We start from the raw sequence: 17,850 nt of genomic DNA, 5'->3' as shown, positions 1-17,850 counted from the left end.
GTTTCATTCCTGCCTCAAAAGGTTTCAGTGTAGATCGCATGTACCCATCTGTCGTAAATTTAAATTCCCGTTTCACTGACAGTCAGCGGTGCTTCTTCTGAACCCTGACCACGAAAATACAGGAAGTAACCTTTATCACTGCTACATGCAGATTAACATCTGCCCTCAGCGCATGAAGCTGTGCTATTAAAGGGATGTGAACGTCTCCTGATCCGCTGTCGTTAATGTCTGCCTGCCAGATCTGAAGCGAGAGGCCAGTATCTGCCACATGCTGAAACACCCCCACATCGTGGAGCTGCTGGAGACCTACAGCTCTGACGGGATGCTCTACATGGTGTTTGAATTGTAAGTGCGCTGCAACCGCCCAGCATCACACCATCACACATGTCAAACCACTGTGAGGTTTGCTTTAGAGCAGGAAATGTCGGTCTTATCATCCTTCGCTGCTGCTGATCAACCACAAGTACGCAGGTTTTCAAGAATATTTTTAAAAAAATTTTTTAAGTGCTCTGAAATAAAACAAACCTAACAGACAGACTAAAATAACTCAGTTGGCGGATGGTTGCTGTTGGTGATTTCACACTTTACTGGTAACACCGCCAGCGCCTTCATTTCACGGCTGGAGACTTGGTAGGTGGGGACAGTGATGGAAACCAAATATTTGTAATGAATAAGGTGTTAAGGTTTCATACATACATTTTATTTTATAAATGCATGTAACAGATTTAAGAAAAATTGCATTTATTGGCATATGCTGAGATATTGCAATAAATATGACAGAATCTCATGTCCCCATTCCCTGTCTCTCTTCTCAGTATGGATGGAGCTGACCTTTGCTTCGAAATCGTGAAGAGGGCGGACGCTGGGTTTGTGTACAGCGAAGCGGTGGCAAGGTAGGACGCCGACTGGGAGCATTTTAAACATTGAAGAAAAAAACAAAAAGAACAAATCAAGGACATTTCGGATGAATCGTTGAACCAACGTCTGTCTTGGCTTTCTGTCCATCCAGCCACTACATGAGGCAGATTTTGGAAGCCCTTCGATATTGCCACGACAACAACGTGATTCATCGCGACGTAAAGGTGAGCTCGCTGCTGAAAGCACCGAATGTGTCCCTCGCTGTAACTGACAGACGTGAAGCCTTTTCTTTGCCGTCATTAAACGAAGGCTTCACACGCGGCTCTTTTCAAATGATCTTACTGCAGGGAGATAAAGGTCAGCACCTCTGTGGCGTTTCACTCATCACACGGGTCACAAACCAGTGTGTGACACCAGCATGTGCCACATGTCAAACGGTCAGTCCTGCTCTAGTTCTTAGTCAGATTAGCGCCAACCAGGGACTCCAATAGGATTAGCCACCTAACACAGGCGACAAGCACCACCCGACCAGATGGAGCCACCCAGAACCAGACCGTAGATCCTCACACCAGCCATTTGTCAACATTCCCCCAGGGATTAACACAACCCTGTTTACAGAGTAACACTAGGAGCTGTGTGTGTGTGCTGGTGCGCACGGCTTTTCATTCCCACAGGAAGTGTTTAGACCCATTAAAGTTTAGAGGAAACATTTAAAGTGTGATTTTTTTTTTGTGTTGATGTGCGTCTTTTTTCCCCCTCAAAAACTAGACTAGATCACATCAGTACCAGAAAAGTAGGACACCCCTTTTGTCATGCTGTTATTCATAGTGTGCTCCCAACACATTATTACCAGTAGAAACATGAACAGTGTCTCTGAAGGGGGAACGGAGAAGGCATGTATTCATTGAATAGCTGTCATCGCAGAGTCCATCTTCTCAGTCAAAAAACAGGGACTCAAGCAGCAGTTCGTGCAAAGTTCAGATTTACAGACGCAGACACACACGATAAAAACCATTTAGGACAAACTGGTCGGTCCGCGTCGTGTTTGTGTGATCAATGTTGACAGTTGTTGGTCAGTCCTGTTCGGCGGAGGGTGGAGTTGAGGATGCAGATGCTTGTTCTAGGCGTGTCCATGGGCGTGCCGGATAAAGGAATGGGTACAGAGTGCTGTCTGAACTCGGTCGTCGAGCTGTTCGACGTGGCTTCGTAAAGGAAGCCCAACCGGTTGCCGAGTCGTCGTCCGAGCGCTTTGAGCGCCGTTTTGCGCACCGACCCGGATAAGAGAAAGTACATGACGGGATCCAAACAGCTGTTTAAGGCAGAAAATAACAGCATCACCTCATTGGTTCGGTCCACCAGTTGCAGATAGTCACATGACGCTACGTCGTTGAGCTGGGAGAGGATGTAGATGGGACGGAAGGCGTGATAGGGCCCGAAGCACAGCGTGAACAGGAAGAGCACGAAGAAGGACTTCTTGGCCGTTTGTTTGAATTTCTGCGCATTGGGAAGGTCCGGCTTGTCCCGGGACACCCGCAGCAGCTGTGAGGCGATCTTGGCGTAGGACACCACCAGCATGACGAAGACGAGCCAGAACAGCGCCACCAGCAGGGCGTTGAAGTAGGCTTTGCCTTTAGCTTTGCTGCTGCGCCGCTTGTACTGGAAACACGTGTCGCCGTCTTCTCGATCCTCCGCCGTGACGATCATGGGGACCAACGCCACCACCGACAGACCCCACAAGGCGCCGCAGACCACCCAGCTCCACGGCCGGCTCTTCCCCCGCAGCGTCATCCTCACGCCCTTCGGCACTCTGCCGTTCCCCGTCAACCTGAGGCACCGGTCCAAGCTGATGAGGCCCAGCAGAGTGATGCTGACGTACATGTTCATGTAGAACAGGTTCCCCACCACCTTGCAGGCGACTGAACCCAGCACCCACTTGTTCCCGCTGAGGTGGTAGAAGATCCTGAAGGGTAGACACGTCAGGAGGACCAGGTCAGCCACGGCGCAGTTGATGAGGAAGACTCGCACAGAGTTGCGGCTCGAGTGCAGAAAGAGGAAGACCCAGAGGGCAAAGAGATTACCCACAAGACCGAAGAGGAAGAACAGGGAGTAGAGGACCGCCAGCGGCAGACGGAACACCGGGTCATCAAACGAACACACATCAGTCTGGTTGGGTGGCGGGGGAGAGGTGGCGGAGAGGAGGGATGAAGAAGATGTGGAGAGGGTGGAGTTGGACAATGAAAGAAAGAAGGGGAAAGAGGAGGAGGAGGTCATGATCTCTGAAGCGCTGAGGAGGAAGAAAAGAGTTCGGTCAGTTCATTGATTCTCACGCAGGACCGACACACACTCTCAGCTGCACTTTCAATCTGTAAGAATGAATGGATATGACAAACCGGCCGTTCTGTGTGTGTTTAATCTATTATGTTTGAAATGAAACGAGCACATTTCTTCTTTTGGCGTCGTTACCTTTCTCCGGTCTGAGTCATGAATCCTGTCGGCTCTTCTCTCACATCGTTTGTGGAGTGCCTGTCCTTTTAGTCCTTCTTCTTTCTTTGCGCTCACAGACCGTCCACTTGTTTTCTCGTCTCCTTCTTTCCTCTCTGTTCTTCTGAGTTTCCGCCGCTGCTAATATCTCACCCCACCTCAGTCCCCCACCCCTCACTCAGCCCCTGTTACGAGAAGTGCAGAAGTAGCACACAGGAAGTTGCTCAGCTCCACGTACTTCAGTCCTCCCAGGGAGGCCGGCGCTTTTTATAAAGCATCCACAGAAGGGCGAATCTGAATGTGTTTGCAGTGAATGTTACAGTATCCCCAGAATATCAAAAGATCAACTTAAGTGACATTTTTTAAAGTTTAAATTGTATTTTAAATTCTGCTGTTAAATCCTGAGAAAGGGGCCGTTTCCTGGTTTTATTTTAAGGTTGACAAAACTGTGGTTAGAGAGCAAACACATGCTCTGCAGTCGCTCTTGTTTGTATTATTTCCCATCACTAAAAATACAGTTGATCATGACTGGACCGTGTGCTCATCATCTTTTTTTTTTTTGTCTCTCCTGCCTCTGTAGCCTCACTGTGTGCTGTTGGCATCAAAAGAAAACTCCGCTCCGGTCAAACTGGGCGGGTTTGGCGTGGCGATCCAGCTGGGAGAGTCCGGTTTAGTCGCTGGAGGTACCAACCGACTTACTCCTTCCTAAAGACCAATATGATGAGATGCGGCCCAGACTGTCTCCTCCCCCAGGGGGCCCATGATGCACCCTGCTTCCATTTTTCACTACTTGTCTCAATCCCTGAGACGCCCCTCTGCCCGCTCTCTCCAGGTCGAGTGGGGACTCCCCACTTCATGGCCCCGGAGGTGGTGAAGAGGGAGCCATACGGTAAACCGGTGGACGTGTGGGGCTGCGGAGTCATCCTCTTCATCCTCCTGTCTGGCTGCCTTCCTTTCTACGGGACCAAGGAGCGCTTGTTTGAGGCCATCATTAAGGGGAAATACAAGGTAGGCGCCAATCTCCCTGAGATCATTGCTGCCCGTCATGGCAGAGGCCGAACGCGTCCGACACTGCAGCAGAGAAGCTGCCTTTAGCTAGAGCCGAGCGCAGCAGTGAGCTCGCTGTGCTGCAGTGTGTGTGCGTCAAGGTTGAGCGCCATGGTTACGGAGAAACTATGAATAAACTGGAAGTGTCAGCAGAAGATTCTGAGATGAAGGTCTGTTAAATATCGTGGTTTGACTGAGGGTGGACTTCCTGCTTGGCAAACAGTCTCAGCAGGAACGCCATCGACTTCTCTATCAGGGAACACTCCCAGTAGGGTTCTTCAGTAGCACAAAACCTGTGTGAGTGTGTGTGTGTGTCTGTCTCCCCAGATGAACCCCCGTCAGTGGGCTCACATCTCTGAGAGCGCCAAGGACCTGGTCAGACGCATGCTGATGCTGGATCCTGCAGAGAGAATCACCGTCTACGAGGCCCTCAACCACCCCTGGCTGAAGGCAAGTACACACACAAACAAACACACACACACGCACACACACACACACATAGTAATGACTGACTGCAGTCTTGGGAGCTCTTGCTGAGCATGTTGCTGGGTTATGTTGGATCTTCTTTCCTCATGTGACACATTTTAAACCAAATTGAACGTTTAGCTGAAACGTTTTCATGAAATAAACTCGACCCAGAGTCACCTTGAAAACGTCGTCTTTTTGATACCGACTCAGCAACACTTCCTTCTTGTCGAGAACACAGCTCTGCTTTCACATCCGTGTTGACCACTGTATTTGTGGAAGAGAGCGTGTTTCACTTATGGTTCTTGTGTGTGTGTGCAGGAGAGGGACAGGTACGCCTACAAGATCCACCTGCCTGAAACGGTGGAGCAGCTGAGGAAGTTCAACGCCAGGAGGAAGCTAAAGGTCAGCAACGTGTTGATGTCAAAGTAAATGTCTACAGCTGCGCCTATTGAAGCTATAATGGCCGTTCTGTCCCCGCTCTGTTTCCCAGGGTGCAGTGCTGGCTGCTGTGTCCAGCCACAAGTTTAACTCCTACTATGGTGACCCTCCAGAGGAGCTGCACGACTTTTCGGACGATCCCACCTCCTCAGGTACCTCACAGCAGACACGATCCCTCGTTCCTTTCTAAACCTTTCATCACAGATTCAGCTCAGTGTGCAGCCGCCTGAAGTTTATCACCAGGAACCGTCAGAATGTGGGTCACGTTCAGGTTGTGTCACGTCAGGTCCAAGACGAAACCGACATTTCGTCCTAGTATCTATTCTTGTGATGTGATCTCCAGCTGTCTGTAGAACTTCCTGCATTTCCAGGGAGACGTATGTTCGTTGCCCAACAGCCTCACTTCCCTGTCTCGGACACAAACTTTCATTTCCTTCCATGAACAGAGGTTAGAACGTACCTAACCCTGAGACGTTAGCGTCCCTAAACCTCTTCGTGTCGCTGTCAGAAAGGAACGAAATGAGAAACTCGTTACGTCATCGTGTTTAGATCCTTCAGGTTTTACAGTAAGCCGGCTCGATCCACCCACCACCGTGCATCCGTCATGTCGAGGCTGTTGGTCGACGGCAGCTGTGCTTCCTGGAGACTGGAGTTCTAGAGCGGCTGAAATAAACCTCACACGTAACCAGATCTGTGTCGTAAAAATGCTTCCAGCAGCTCTGCAGATTATTGCTGCTTTTGTTGGTTTTTTTCTCTCTCTCTGCAGCTCCATTTCTCCTCTGCCTCCTTTCATTCCCTACCTGCCATCATGCCCCCTCTTGCTAACTGTGAATCTTTACCATCAGCCTTTTCTTTTTAAATTTCCTACTGAGGTGTTTAACTCGACCTCCATAGCTGCTATAAATCTCTAATCTCAGCCTCTCTTTCTTTGGTGTCGTTTTTTTCCTCCGCTGTGCTGTCTCTAGGACTGCTAGCCGCCGAAAGTACGTATCCCCCTCCCCACGCCTAGAATCCCGATGTGATATCATCATGACATCATCATCATGTGCTTTTTTTTTCTTTCGTAGTATTGGATAATGTGGGTCCTGCTCCTTGAAAATGACTTCTTTCCTTTGTCTCTCTCCTCAAGTAAAACACTTGCTTTGACGAGCTATAGATACAATATTCTGTTTTCATGCATCCTCATTATTCCAATAGAGAACGCGAGCAGAGATTAAGGGAATATTCTCATCTATTCCAGTGAGCTGAATAAGATGCTTACATGCACCACCGTACCGACTAACAATGGGATTTTCTGTCATAATCCGGTTTCTGCTAAAGCTCTCCCTCTCCTGTTCTACACACAAAATATTGTGTCACTCTTGTGGTGATTCAGCCGTGGTCGATCTGCACAGGGCTGAGAATCAATGGAGGAAGTGTAACCCTCATTGGAGTAATCTGATGCATGTCGACACCGAGTGCTTCTGCTGTAGCATGTTTTCTCTGCTGCTGTCTTTCACGCCTCGGGACGAGTCAGAGTTAGCATCGTGTTGTTAGTAGCTAACAGCTAATCTGTTGGTCCTTTTGCGATAAAAGCACCTAATTTGGTACATTCCTGCTTCATGTATTCAGAAACACAATCTGGTCATCTGTTGCCATTGTGGTGACACTTTTGATGACCTGTGACCTCAGAGCTTCAACGACGAAATCGTCACATAGTCTGAGCTTCTAGAGCTGAGCTTCTGGTGGAGTCAGAAGCGACTCGCTTCACCAGCGTCTGCTGCAGGACCAGAGATCCCTGTTGGTCACTTTGCCAGCAGTACGTCCAAGTTGACCATGTTGCCGTCTGTCCACAAATGGCTGACGGTGCTGCAGCCTGTCGAGCACGGATCATCGGAAGGGACGCATGACATTTCTGGTCATTTGCATGTCAGCCAGGAAGCAAATGCATTGCCGGTTCTGAGCAAACACCCATCAGAGTGAATGAGCATCTGGTGGCGGCCGTTCTTTTTGGACAGGAACCTCAGCTTCCTACGGTTCGCTGGTACGACAGCCCATCTCAACCACACGGCTCTGCATCCTCTCCAAGTCGGAGTGGGGGGTTTGGGCCAGATTAGATTAAAGATTCCAGGGGCATCAGGTTCATAAGAACGAGGCAGTCTTGAAATCAGATCACTTAGATGAAGATAGCTGCATATTGGCCCAGTAGGATCGCAAACTCTGAGCAACTATTATCTTCTAGGCTCAGTTTTGTTCTTTATCTGCCAGATGTGGTGCTTTTATCGCAAAGCGATGACAGAACTTTTGTTGGCTTTTTCTATTCTAGACCATGTTCAAAAATGGAGTTAGTGAAGGACTAGAAAGTTTCAAGGATAGAATAATCTGTGGTCTCTACATTCAACACATAAAATATTAAGTTAGAGACTTGGAGGTCGTTCCCTGGTTAAGCAGCCGAGGCCTTAGATAACTCTCAGCATCCCGGCAACCGTTAGGAAATCGTGAGGTCATTTAAGGATCAGCCCGTGAGCCAAAATTCATCTCTGAGTGACTTTTAAATAAACGTTCCTGTCAGGGAAAGGAAATGGAATTTTACTACGCTGCTCTGCCGACTTTTCTGTGTCCGCCAGACAGTTTTTAACTCAACTCTGTGGAAGTTGAAGGATGCACTTCTTGTCAGAAATGGTTAATCCAGTTTGAAATCTTTCCCTTTGTTTTCCTCTGCATATATATATATTTTTTTCACCCCCATTTTTCCGGAGTGTACTGCTCCTAATCCATCATCCACACTCTGACTTTCTGAATGTGACTTTCTCCTGATGCTGTATTGATGCCATGTACCGCTGTTTCTCTGGTTTTGCTGCATGTGTGGGCGATGCAGCAGGTACTTGGGGTTAAATCGTTCTGAATGTTTGTGTCTGTTTCCTGTTGTGACTTCTGTTGTCTTCCTTTGGTGTTTTTGTTTACTTTTACCTTTACGTTTGCCTGTTTGTGTGTTTTATTTTCTTTAGTAAAACGTGGTTTATTTGTGTACGTCTGTATGCGTCTGTCACGTCCAGTGTTTTGCATTTTGTGACGCGTTGGGTGTTTGCAGGGACTGCTTGGTGTATTTGTGTTGTTGCAATTCTGTCTGTATGTGTGTGTCTAACTAATTTGTGTGTGTACAGGAGCAGTGTCACAGGTTCTGGACAGTCTAGAGGAGATTCACGCTCTGACAGACTGCAGCGAGAAAGACATGGACTTCCTTCACAGCGTCTTCCAGGATCAGCACCTCCACACCCTGTTAGATGTAAGTAACTGTAGTACCTCAGGTGTCCAGCAGGGGGCGCGACTAGTCCGGAGCAGCTGCATGATATCCTATTTGATTGTCAGATGATACTCTTACATTATTTACTTTTTGCACTTGCAGCTTTATGACAAAATCAACACTAGGTCATCCCCTCAGATCAGAAACCCTCCGAGTGATGGAGTGCAGCGAGCCAAAGAGGTGAGGAAGAACACGGAAAGAACGGAGGAACTGGAAAAAGTGACGTGTTATTTATTTATTCTGAACATCCATGATCTTCACACATCCTCATGCTCCTTTGCCTCCCTTCACCAGGTGCTGGAAACCATCTCGTGTTACCCTGAGAACATGGAGGCCAAGGAGCTCAGGAGGATCCTCACACAGCCACACTTCATGGTGGGATATTCCAAGAACACGATCTTCACTTCACATCCATACATGTAGAGCCTGGCCTGTTGGTATGTGACTGATTATAATTCAGTGTGTCAGAAGTAGAGTTCTTCTGACAATCCACTGTAACTCCCCTGAGCCTCAAAGCTTCTTAGCCCCTGAGCTCGGCGAGGCCTCGGCCAGATGAAGCTGAGCAGACGTTGAAGCGGCAGCGAGAGAACGCACACACGCCGAGGGGCTTCATGGTGGATAGAGAGGGACGTTTGCAGCGACCACTATGTATGTAGGGTCGAGTGGATGAAACAGCTTCTTTTTTTTGGAGGAGGAGGATATTATTTGCAGACGTTGAAAAGTGAGTCTGTGGTGGATGTTATCTGAAGTAGTCGAGCTGAAGGAGTCTGGCTTTGTGTGTTTAAAGCTTCTTTTCTGATGCTCTGGATTTATTGTCACACGGCAGCTGAAGCTAGGATAACTGGACCAATAGGCAGGAGACTGCGCTGATCAGTCCACTGAGCTCACCCCCCACCCCCCCCGAGTTGATTGAGCAGACAGTTTTAACACCTGATCTGCTGGCAGAATGGGTGTGAAGGATGTTAGCGTGATAGTACATGATTCACATCCTGACTGTGAGGCGTCAGCGGTGGACATGTTACTGCTCTCATGAGCAGATGTGGTCATGTTGCGCGCACACACACGCACGCACGCACACACACACACACACGTCGATGTGTCAGTAAAAACTGTGTGTGTCGGTAACATGATTAGTGACCAAAGAGGATTGGTGTAAGCCACACTTGTTCCAACACCAGGGCTGTTTGCTCACGCTCTATCTCACACACACACACATACACACACACACACACACACACACACAGTTACCATGTGAACAACCACGCCCCTTCCTCCTGACTGCTGCAGCGTTTTATGAAGACGCATCATGGCTGGTCTGTCTTTGCTGAGCCTGGATAGATTAAACCCAAAGCCAGGATTCCTGTTAGTGTGTGTTTCCATTTGGATCATCAGCTGCAATCATTGTGCTAAACTGGACGTAACACAACCCCTACATTTCTAGTACAGAACAGTCTGTACTAGAAAGCAAGAGGACACTGAACAGAACCTCAAGTGGACCAATGCTTGGTGTGCATCAGTTACCATGGTGATCCAAGAACGTGATGACATTGAGACTTCAACAGGCGTCGCTAGCTTCCATTGTGTTGTAATTACTCATTACATTAGTCATGGAAATCAATGATCGACTCTTCTGAACTCTGACACACACACACACACACACGCGTAACCAGTGTCTCTTGTCGCTCCAGGCTCTGCTGCAGACCCACGATGTTGTGGCCCATGAGGTTTATAGTGACGAAGCGCTGAGGGTGACCCCCCCACCCACCTCCCCCTACCTGAACGGAGACTCCCCCGACAGCACCAACGGAGACATGGACCTGGAGAACGTCACCAGGGTTCGCCTGGTCCAGTTCCAGAAGAACACCGACGAGCCCATGGTGCGTAGAACCGAGGAGGAACGGCTCCTCTGTTACTCACAATGTGTGTGTGTGTGTGTGTCCTGTGTGTGTCACCACTCATCACCTTAACCTCGTTTTAGGGCATCACACTGAAAATGAACGACCTCAACCACTGCATCGTGGCCCGAATCATGCACGGCGGGATGATTCATCGACAAGGTAAAGAGCGACTGGAGTGTTTTCTGCTGTGGCGTCTCAGCCTGTGTTCACCGACCGACTCTCTGCTGCAGGAACTCTGCACGTCGGAGACGAGATCAGAGAGATTAACGGCATCAGCGTCGCCAACCAGACGGTAGAACAACTCCAAAAGATGCTGGTGAGTCGAATGCAGAAGCACCCTCACAGAATTTCCTCAGACAGCCAGCAGCCGCCCCATGAGGAGGCCTGTGTTAGTGTTTACAATAAATCTTGTGTTGTTTTGTCCACAGAGGGAGATGAGGGGCAGCATCACCTTCAAGATTGTTCCCAGTTACCGGTCCCAGTCCATGTCTTGTGAGGTAGGGAGGGTCACTGACTTCTGAAAACGGACAGCAGTTCTGGACGTTGTTTGGTTAAGTCAGTCAGTGTTTATTAGTTTTAGTTCTGGACTACCTCCTGCAAAGTCGTCGTGTACCTCCAACCCCCTCTGGGTCACCATCCCACCTGTAGTGGGGAGATTCTGGTTGCTTGAGATGAGATGTTTGACTTCCTTGTAGAACATTCCAGTTATTTTTAGGGTGTTAAAAATTACAGGACAGTGATTTTCATTCCTGCGTCTTTACGTTGTTCATGAAGGATCAATCCTTGATATTTCTTATTTCCTTGTTGCAGAAGGAGTCGCCGGATTTGTCTCGACAGTCTCCTGCTAACGGTCACGCCAGCGTCACCAGCTCCATCCTGGTAGGTTTTTGCTACCGCTCCTCCTTTCAAAAGGATTTAGACGCTCTTGAAACGCTAAAGATTGAATGACGCCTCCTGTCATCTCTTCCAGGACCTGCCATCCACGATTCAGCCTAAAGGGCGTCTGGTGAGATTTCCTCCTCCTTTCCTCTGACCTCTGACCTCTTCCCGACGAACCAACACGACTGTCACCAATCCAGACCTTCATGTTTACACTCACATTCCTCACCCATCGCATCCGATCTGTTTCCGTGAAGCCTTTCTGGGTTGTTAGACAGCTAAAAGAAAATGACAGTTAGGAACCCTGACTCGTCCAGGTCTCATGACTCCCACCCCAACACGCCAGCCACATCTATTGGTTTCAGCCATTTTTGTGTGTTTCATAACGTCTTTATCACACTCCATGAGCAGCAGAAACACTGACTTAGCGTCCGACTGTGGGTCCCTCATCACACCTCCTTTGTTTATGTCTCCCAACGTTTTTCTACTGCATGATCTATGTGTAAGTGTGTGTGATGCTCTCAACCCCATAGATCTCCAGATCTGCTATCAAGGACAAATTGTCCATCAAGGTAAGACGTCTCTAAGTGGACCCTTTGTAGAAGTAGATCCCGACTCCTCCCACCCCACCCCCCCATGGCAAAGTTTCGGTTCCTCATCGTAGTGGTGTCCCGATCTCATGCTAGCAATCCAAGGCTTAGTCTCCATCCCTGGTCCCGGCAGTAGACGTAGACGGCAGAGAAAAGCTGGTGTGTGCGTTTAAGCGTCGATAAGCGGAGCAGCCTACAGGCAGACAATTGGTGAACTGCTTTGTTGGGACGTTTTTGGTGTTGCTCTTCATTTATTTAAACGTATGTGCCCTCCCTGCTTCTGCTTTCACGCTGTGTTCTTAATTTTCCCCTCTGCTGTCTCCTTTTTTAATCTTTTTATGACCGTCAGCGCTGTTTCTAAGTGGTTTAGCGGCCAGTTTCCTGGGCAGGTTGAACTTTCATTTTCTCCCCCCTTTTCCTCTCCTCTCTGATCACAAACGTTTTCCCGAAAGCCCCTAACATGTTTGGTTTGCCTGTTCCTGCCCTCACAGATTTATGTCCGTGCTCAGTTCGAGTACGACCCGGCGAAAGATGACCTCATCCCGTGTAAGGAAGCAGGGATACGCTTCCGGGTGGGCGACATCATCCAGATCATCTCCAAGGACGACCATAACTGGTGGCAGGGCAAGCTGGAGAACACTAAGAACGGCACCGCGGGCCTCATCCCCTCGCCCGAGCTTCAGGAGTGGTGGGTGGAGTCGGAACTGGGGCAGAAAAGCTTTGAGTCAATTCAAAATCGGACGTTTTCGCTGAACGCGTGTCCTGTCTTCCAGGCGTGTGGCGTGTATAGCGATGGAGAAGACCAAACAGGAACAGCAGGCCAGCTGCACCTGGTTTGGCAAGAAGAAGAAACAGTACAAAGACAAATACCTGGCCAAACACAACGCAGGTGAGAGGACACACACACACACACACTCCGCTGTCAGGATCAGGACGAACAAACGCTGACTCATCTTTTAGGGGATCGGGACGGTATTTGTTGGGGCTGGCTGTCGGTACCCTGGAGTGTTAAATCTCCCTCTAGTGGCCAGATTTCAGACTGTTCTGCTTTCAGACAGTCGTTGCAGACGTTCATGTTAAACCACATGATTGGCCTTGTGTTGCATATTTCCACGATGGCTACGGAGCGCGTTTGAACTACAGCCAGTCCGCTGACAACACCCGACAGCGTTGTCGTCAGTCTGAAGGACGTGTTGAACAATCGCTCAAACTGTTGCACCTTGTTGACGTCCAGCTTGTGTCGACGCTGCACGCCTGTCGCGTTCCCCTGTGACGGCCCTTAATCTGCCGACTTCTTCAGTAACTAACAGCGTTGTAATGAACAGCTTTTGATGTTGACAGCTTGTGTTGTTTTGTTTTTGGTTCAAGTTGTCTTTTTATTAACCCTTCCGCTCCCACCCTCTGTCCATCTTTCATGCTCTCTCTTACCCAATGACATGGCTGCATGTAAGTAACTCCAGACAGCTGGTGTCCAGCTTCTGTGTTTTTTTTCTTCCTCCTTCCTCTCTGCTTTTCCTCTTCCTGATGTTGCGTTGACTCTTGAATGGCGGCTGCTTTGTTTGGTCTGCTGTGCGTTTTTGTTCTCTCTCTAAGGTTAATGTCAGTAAGCAGACATGAGTAATTTGAAGTTTGATTCCGCTAGCATTAGCATTCTTTCCGTCCCCTAGTTCCTCTGTTAGCTTTGCGTTTTTGTTTGACAGTTTACTCTGGTAAACTATTACAGTTTGATGCAATAGATCACACCTTCATGCTGTCAATTCAATGAGTCTGAACACGTTTGTGAAACGACTCGGTTCTGACCTCATGTTGTTCTTTGTTCCAGTGTTCGACCAACTAGACCTGGTGACCTATGAGGAAGTGGTCAAGCTGCCGTCGTTCAACCGGAAAACTCTGGTGCTGCTGGGTAAGAAGTGAAGTCGTGAAGTTTAAAATGTGTAATATAACGTTTTTAAACACACACTGACATCAGAGCTGGTTTTAAATGAACATCAAGTCTGGACTCTGTTGACTGTGTCATGATACTGTTGTGTGTGTCTGTTACCGCGGCGACTCACCTGCTGTCTTTCTTCCAGGGGCTCATGGCGTTGGGAGGAGGCACATCAAGAACACACTCATCACCAAACATCCCGACCGCTTTGCCTACCCCATCCCCCGTAAGGACACACACACACACACACACATTTCTCCTCAGATCACACTGAGGAGCGTGTTTCATCTCCTCTCTCCTCCTCCCGTTCAGACACGACCCGGCCTCCAAAGAAGGACGAGGAGAACGGAAAGAACTACTACTTTGTGTCACATGACCAGATGATGCAGGACATCAGCAACAACGACTATCTGGAATACGGTAGCCATGAGGACGCCATGTACGGAACCAGGCTGGAGACCATCAGGCAGATCCACGCGCAGGGCATGATCTCCATCCTGGACGTGGAACCACAGGTGAGGAGAGGAAGGAAGGAGGAGCAAACAACCGGACAGAACCTGCGCACACACCTTCTGTTTCTTCTTTAGACCTAAAACATCTCCCTTTCTCTCCTGCAGGCTTTAAAGATTCTCAGGACAGCGGAGTTTGCCCCCTACGTCGTCTTCATCGCCGCCCCCACCATCACCCCGGGCATGACTGAGGTACGAAATCCTGCTAGTCATCCTGCACAGACTGACCATCGTCCAATCAGTCACAGCGTCATTTAGAGGCTCCGCCCATCTCAATCTCACTTCTGTCACGCCTTTCTAACGACACTAACCGCGTGTTTCTGAAGCATGTATTTTTCTTTTGCATGCACATTTTTATTTGCACTTAAGGTTCCAAAGTGGTGCAGGAAGCTGCCTGTGAGTACCAGTGAACGGTGTGCTGTAGTGTTCTAGAACCGCTAGTGTGTGTGTATGTGTGTAGCGCTGCTAGCTGTCCCATTTCTCTCCTCTAATAGCGTAGCCCCCACCCCCACCCCACTGGGCCCGACCCGTCATTGTCCTCTCCTGTATCCTGGGGAACAACCAATTAGATATGTTATGCTCAATACTGCTGTTAAGTTCATTTTTCTCTAGTCTCACCTGATTGGCTGCCTGCTCAGTGACGACAGCTCATACATTTAATATTAATTGTTCAAGGAATCAGACAAGCTGCCCCCCCCTCAAAAAAAATGACATCTAGAATCGATATGTATGACTGATCAACAAAAAACACTAAGCCGTCGTCCCTCCTCTTCTTCAGGACGACTCTCTCCAGCGGCTCCAGAAGGAATCGGAGATGCTCCAGCGGACCTACGCTCACTACTTCGACCAGACCATCATCAACAACGAGATCGACGACACCATCCGGCTGCTGGAGGAGGCCGTGGACCTGGTGTCCACCTCCCCCCAGTGGGTCCCCGTCTCCTGGGTGTACTGACAAACACAACGGCAATCGTCTCACCGCCGCCGGAACGCCGCCTCTGATCCGACACGGACGCGAAAGGTCATTCAGAACCTCCTGGAATCACTTCCCTCCATCGTCACAATCATCCATTTCTGTGCAGAGAAACTGTTGTTGGAAACGAGGGAAATGGAGAAACTAATGACTCGCTGCAGAGACTTCATCCCGCCCCCCACCCCTTTTTCTCAACGACCTCAAAGGCGTTATTGTGGTGTACATATATACATATATATATAAAAATGGTAAAAACTAAGTGAATCTGGTTCTGTCCTTATCTAGTTGAAGGGTGGCGTGGGAGTGGAGGGGGCAGTGTGGTAGATATTTTGTACTTTTTTTTTGTAACTGATGGACGGGTGGCGACGTCGGAAAGGCAATAGCGAGCATGACCATAAAACAGTCTTACGTGGGTGCCTGTGTGTGTGTGTGTTGAACTTTGAAGGCACTTGTTGTGGTACTCTGTGTCCTCCCCTCAAACAATCTCCAACCCCACTCTGCCCCCCCCCCCCTAACCCCCGGCCCCTGTGACAAACAAGCCGAACGTTGAAGCACATTAGAAGCTGCTACAGTGGCAACAAGTAACTCCCTCAGCTCCAGATGTAAGCGAGTGAAGCAAAAAGCACAGGAAACTTGGCAGTTTCTCCCCCCCCCCACCACCACTTCCCATACCCCCCCAGACTTTTATTTATGTCACCGCCCCTCTGTGCCTGTCGGTAACGTTGAAAGGAGCACACCTCTACGCCGTCTCTCCGTGTGTCGCTGTCGTACCACGTTTCCCTCCTCGACCCCTTGACGGTCTTTGTTTACATCTCAGTTTGCACAAATGGACGATGAAGACGCGTCCCGCGTCGCGTCGACGCCGTTTTCCTTCGGTCTGGCTGCCGTTTACCCCCCCCCCCCTCCGTACTACCAGTGGTCAGTGGACCTGGAGTATCATTCGTGGGCCGTGATCAGTAATGACAAAGCGCTGACATCAACACTAAGCGGACAGGAGAACGCTGGCCTGTGGGAGCCTCAGGGAGGTCGTCGGTTCCACCTATGCATGCCCCGGGTTTCTACAGGCGGACCGCCACAAACAACCATCTTCTCTCCTCACTCAGTCGTACGCCGCGCTTGTTTAAAAAAAATAAGTGTTCATAGGAATGTCTCTGTGGAAGGGGAGGGCCTCTTGTAGGTGGGATTAAAACCAACCCTGTTAACTGTTGTCTTTAAAAATATAAAAGGAGTATTCTTGTTTTGAGGGACTGAAAAATAACTAAATTTTGTGTGTAAATGTTTCAATGGTGCATACGTCATACGAGTGAATTACCAAGAGCCAGTGTATATTAATCCTTAAAAGAAGCTCAGTATGTGACATAACCTTTTTCATGCTTTACCAGAAGTGGCACAACACCGCTACACCCGCAGTCAGTCGGTCGGTCGGTTGCTATGGATATGCATCAGTCAGAGGACCATTAAGAAAAAAAAAAATACTGGTCAGCATTTTCTGTGGTTTTGGTGTCGCCGCTGTCGTTCCATTTCCAGTAAAGCCTTTTTCATTTCAAGTCCTGTGTAATTTACCTCTGCAAATGACAAAAGCAGCTCTTCTGTATGAAATGTTTTTTTTTTTTTTTGTTATTTCATTTTTAAAAAAAAATATATTTCCTTTTATGTGTTTAAAGTAAACGGCCTGGTCTTCTTTGTGGTGTGGGCGTACTCACTTGTTTCACATTTTTTCACAGGGATTCCGTTCTGATCGACGAACCAGACGTCACTGCACACGAAACAAACTCACTCCTGTCCACAAACAGACGGGCCTGAAACAGGTCTTCCATCAGGGGCCGGTTCTGTGAACAGACATGCTGAGTCATGAGTTAACGTCACCAGATCAAGTTGAGTTCTCAGAGTCAAACTTCCAACGATTCATCTGCTTCAGGACCTGGAAGCCGTTTATCTGACAGCAGGACGTTTGTCTCCTGTTAGACTCGCTTGTATTTTACCAAGTAAATCATCCTGACGTGAAAACAGGATGAGGTCACACATCTGTTCCTGAAGCTAAGAGACGATTTGTATTAATACCAATCAATAAAATACACTTTGATAGGCTAAAAAAAACCTCACATAATTAGACCTAAAAATATAGTTATTGATTTTAAAATTAATAAAATCTATCAATTTATCAGGTCTTCTATAAGTGAATTACTTAAAGGGACAGTAAAGTCAAAATCAACCAGGTCTGTATTTGAAATATATGATTAAACAAAAGGCATTTTTAGTTTTTATGAGCTATGGGGACTTAAAAAAACAAAATCTATCATAAGTAATGGAGCGCGTCATGACAGCGGAAGTGACGTAATTGTAGACCACGGTGAATCCATAAGAGCGCCGTTCTATAAATATACAGCAAACGACAACGTAACGAGCCGACAGTATGACATTTATCAGGATATCATCTAAAATCATATAATCGGATATTGAGGACGAGCTCCCTGTGAACCGACCTGAATCCGATTCTGA

General features: G+C 48.4%; 2 protein-coding genes across 6 annotated transcripts in view; one reads left to right on the top strand and one right to left on the bottom strand.

Annotated features, from left to right (window-relative positions):
* The window catches only part of LOC137591134 (peripheral plasma membrane protein CASK), a 29,162-nt gene extending 12,150 nt beyond the window's left edge, over positions 1-17,012 (top strand). For 2 of the 5 annotated variants that reach the window (XM_068308914.1, XM_068308913.1), the window contains exons 4-27: positions 240-345; positions 816-893; positions 1,010-1,082; positions 3,920-4,022; positions 4,172-4,347; positions 4,714-4,836; positions 5,173-5,256; positions 5,345-5,444; positions 8,436-8,557; positions 8,678-8,950; positions 10,264-10,452; positions 10,554-10,632; positions 10,704-10,789; positions 10,902-10,970; positions 11,284-11,352; positions 11,444-11,479; positions 11,886-11,924; positions 12,434-12,630; positions 12,716-12,831; positions 13,765-13,845; positions 14,015-14,095; positions 14,182-14,384; positions 14,487-14,570; positions 15,157-17,012. In XM_068308914.1, coding sequence (XP_068165015.1) covers positions 240-345; positions 816-893; positions 1,010-1,082; positions 3,920-4,022; positions 4,172-4,347; positions 4,714-4,836; positions 5,173-5,256; positions 5,345-5,444; positions 8,436-8,557; positions 8,678-8,950; positions 10,264-10,452; positions 10,554-10,632; positions 10,704-10,789; positions 10,902-10,970; positions 11,284-11,352; positions 11,444-11,479; positions 11,886-11,924; positions 12,434-12,630; positions 12,716-12,831; positions 13,765-13,845; positions 14,015-14,095; positions 14,182-14,384; positions 14,487-14,570; positions 15,157-15,333 — 2,744 coding nt within the window. In that variant the 3' untranslated portion in view covers positions 15,334-17,012. Of the gene's footprint in view, positions 1-239; positions 346-815; positions 894-1,009; positions 1,083-3,048; positions 3,166-3,919; positions 4,023-4,171; positions 4,348-4,713; positions 4,837-5,172; positions 5,257-5,344; positions 5,445-8,435; positions 8,558-8,677; positions 8,951-10,263; positions 10,453-10,553; positions 10,633-10,703; positions 10,790-10,901; positions 10,971-11,283; positions 11,353-11,443; positions 11,480-11,885; positions 11,925-12,433; positions 12,631-12,715; positions 12,832-13,764; positions 13,846-14,014; positions 14,096-14,181; positions 14,385-14,486; positions 14,571-15,156 lie in introns of those variants that run through there. The other 3 variants (XM_068308915.1, XM_068308916.1, XM_068308917.1) reach the window with 3 other exon arrangements.
* LOC137591135 (probable G-protein coupled receptor 34) lies at positions 1,353-3,446 on the bottom strand. Its single transcript, XM_068308918.1, has 2 exons — positions 3,322-3,446; positions 1,353-3,142 (listed from the first exon to the last, which is right to left on the bottom strand). The coding sequence occupies exons 1-2, from the start codon at positions 3,339-3,341 to the stop codon at positions 1,912-1,914; spliced, it is 1,251 nt and encodes a 416-aa protein (XP_068165019.1). The 5' UTR covers positions 3,342-3,446; the 3' UTR covers positions 1,353-1,911.
* Positions 17,013-17,850: the final 838 nt, after the last annotated feature.

Source organism: Antennarius striatus, chromosome 24 (assembly GCF_040054535.1).
Source record: "Antennarius striatus isolate MH-2024 chromosome 24, ASM4005453v1, whole genome shotgun sequence".
NCBI lineage: Eukaryota > Metazoa > Chordata > Actinopteri > Lophiiformes > Antennariidae > Antennarius > Antennarius striatus.
The sequence above is the reverse complement of the archived record's forward strand: the minus strand, read 5'-3'. Positions and strand labels throughout refer to the sequence as shown.

What these genes read in the sequence shown, in the direction of transcription:
- LOC137591135 (XM_068308918.1), bottom strand. Translation starts at nt 3,341, where the DNA reads ATGACTCAGACCGGAGAAAG. An exon ending in ATGACTCAGACCGGAGAAAG is followed by an intron (nt 3,143 to 3,321) that starts GTAACGACGCCA and finishes CTTCCTCCTCAG; the next exon opens with CGCTTCAGAGATCATGACCT.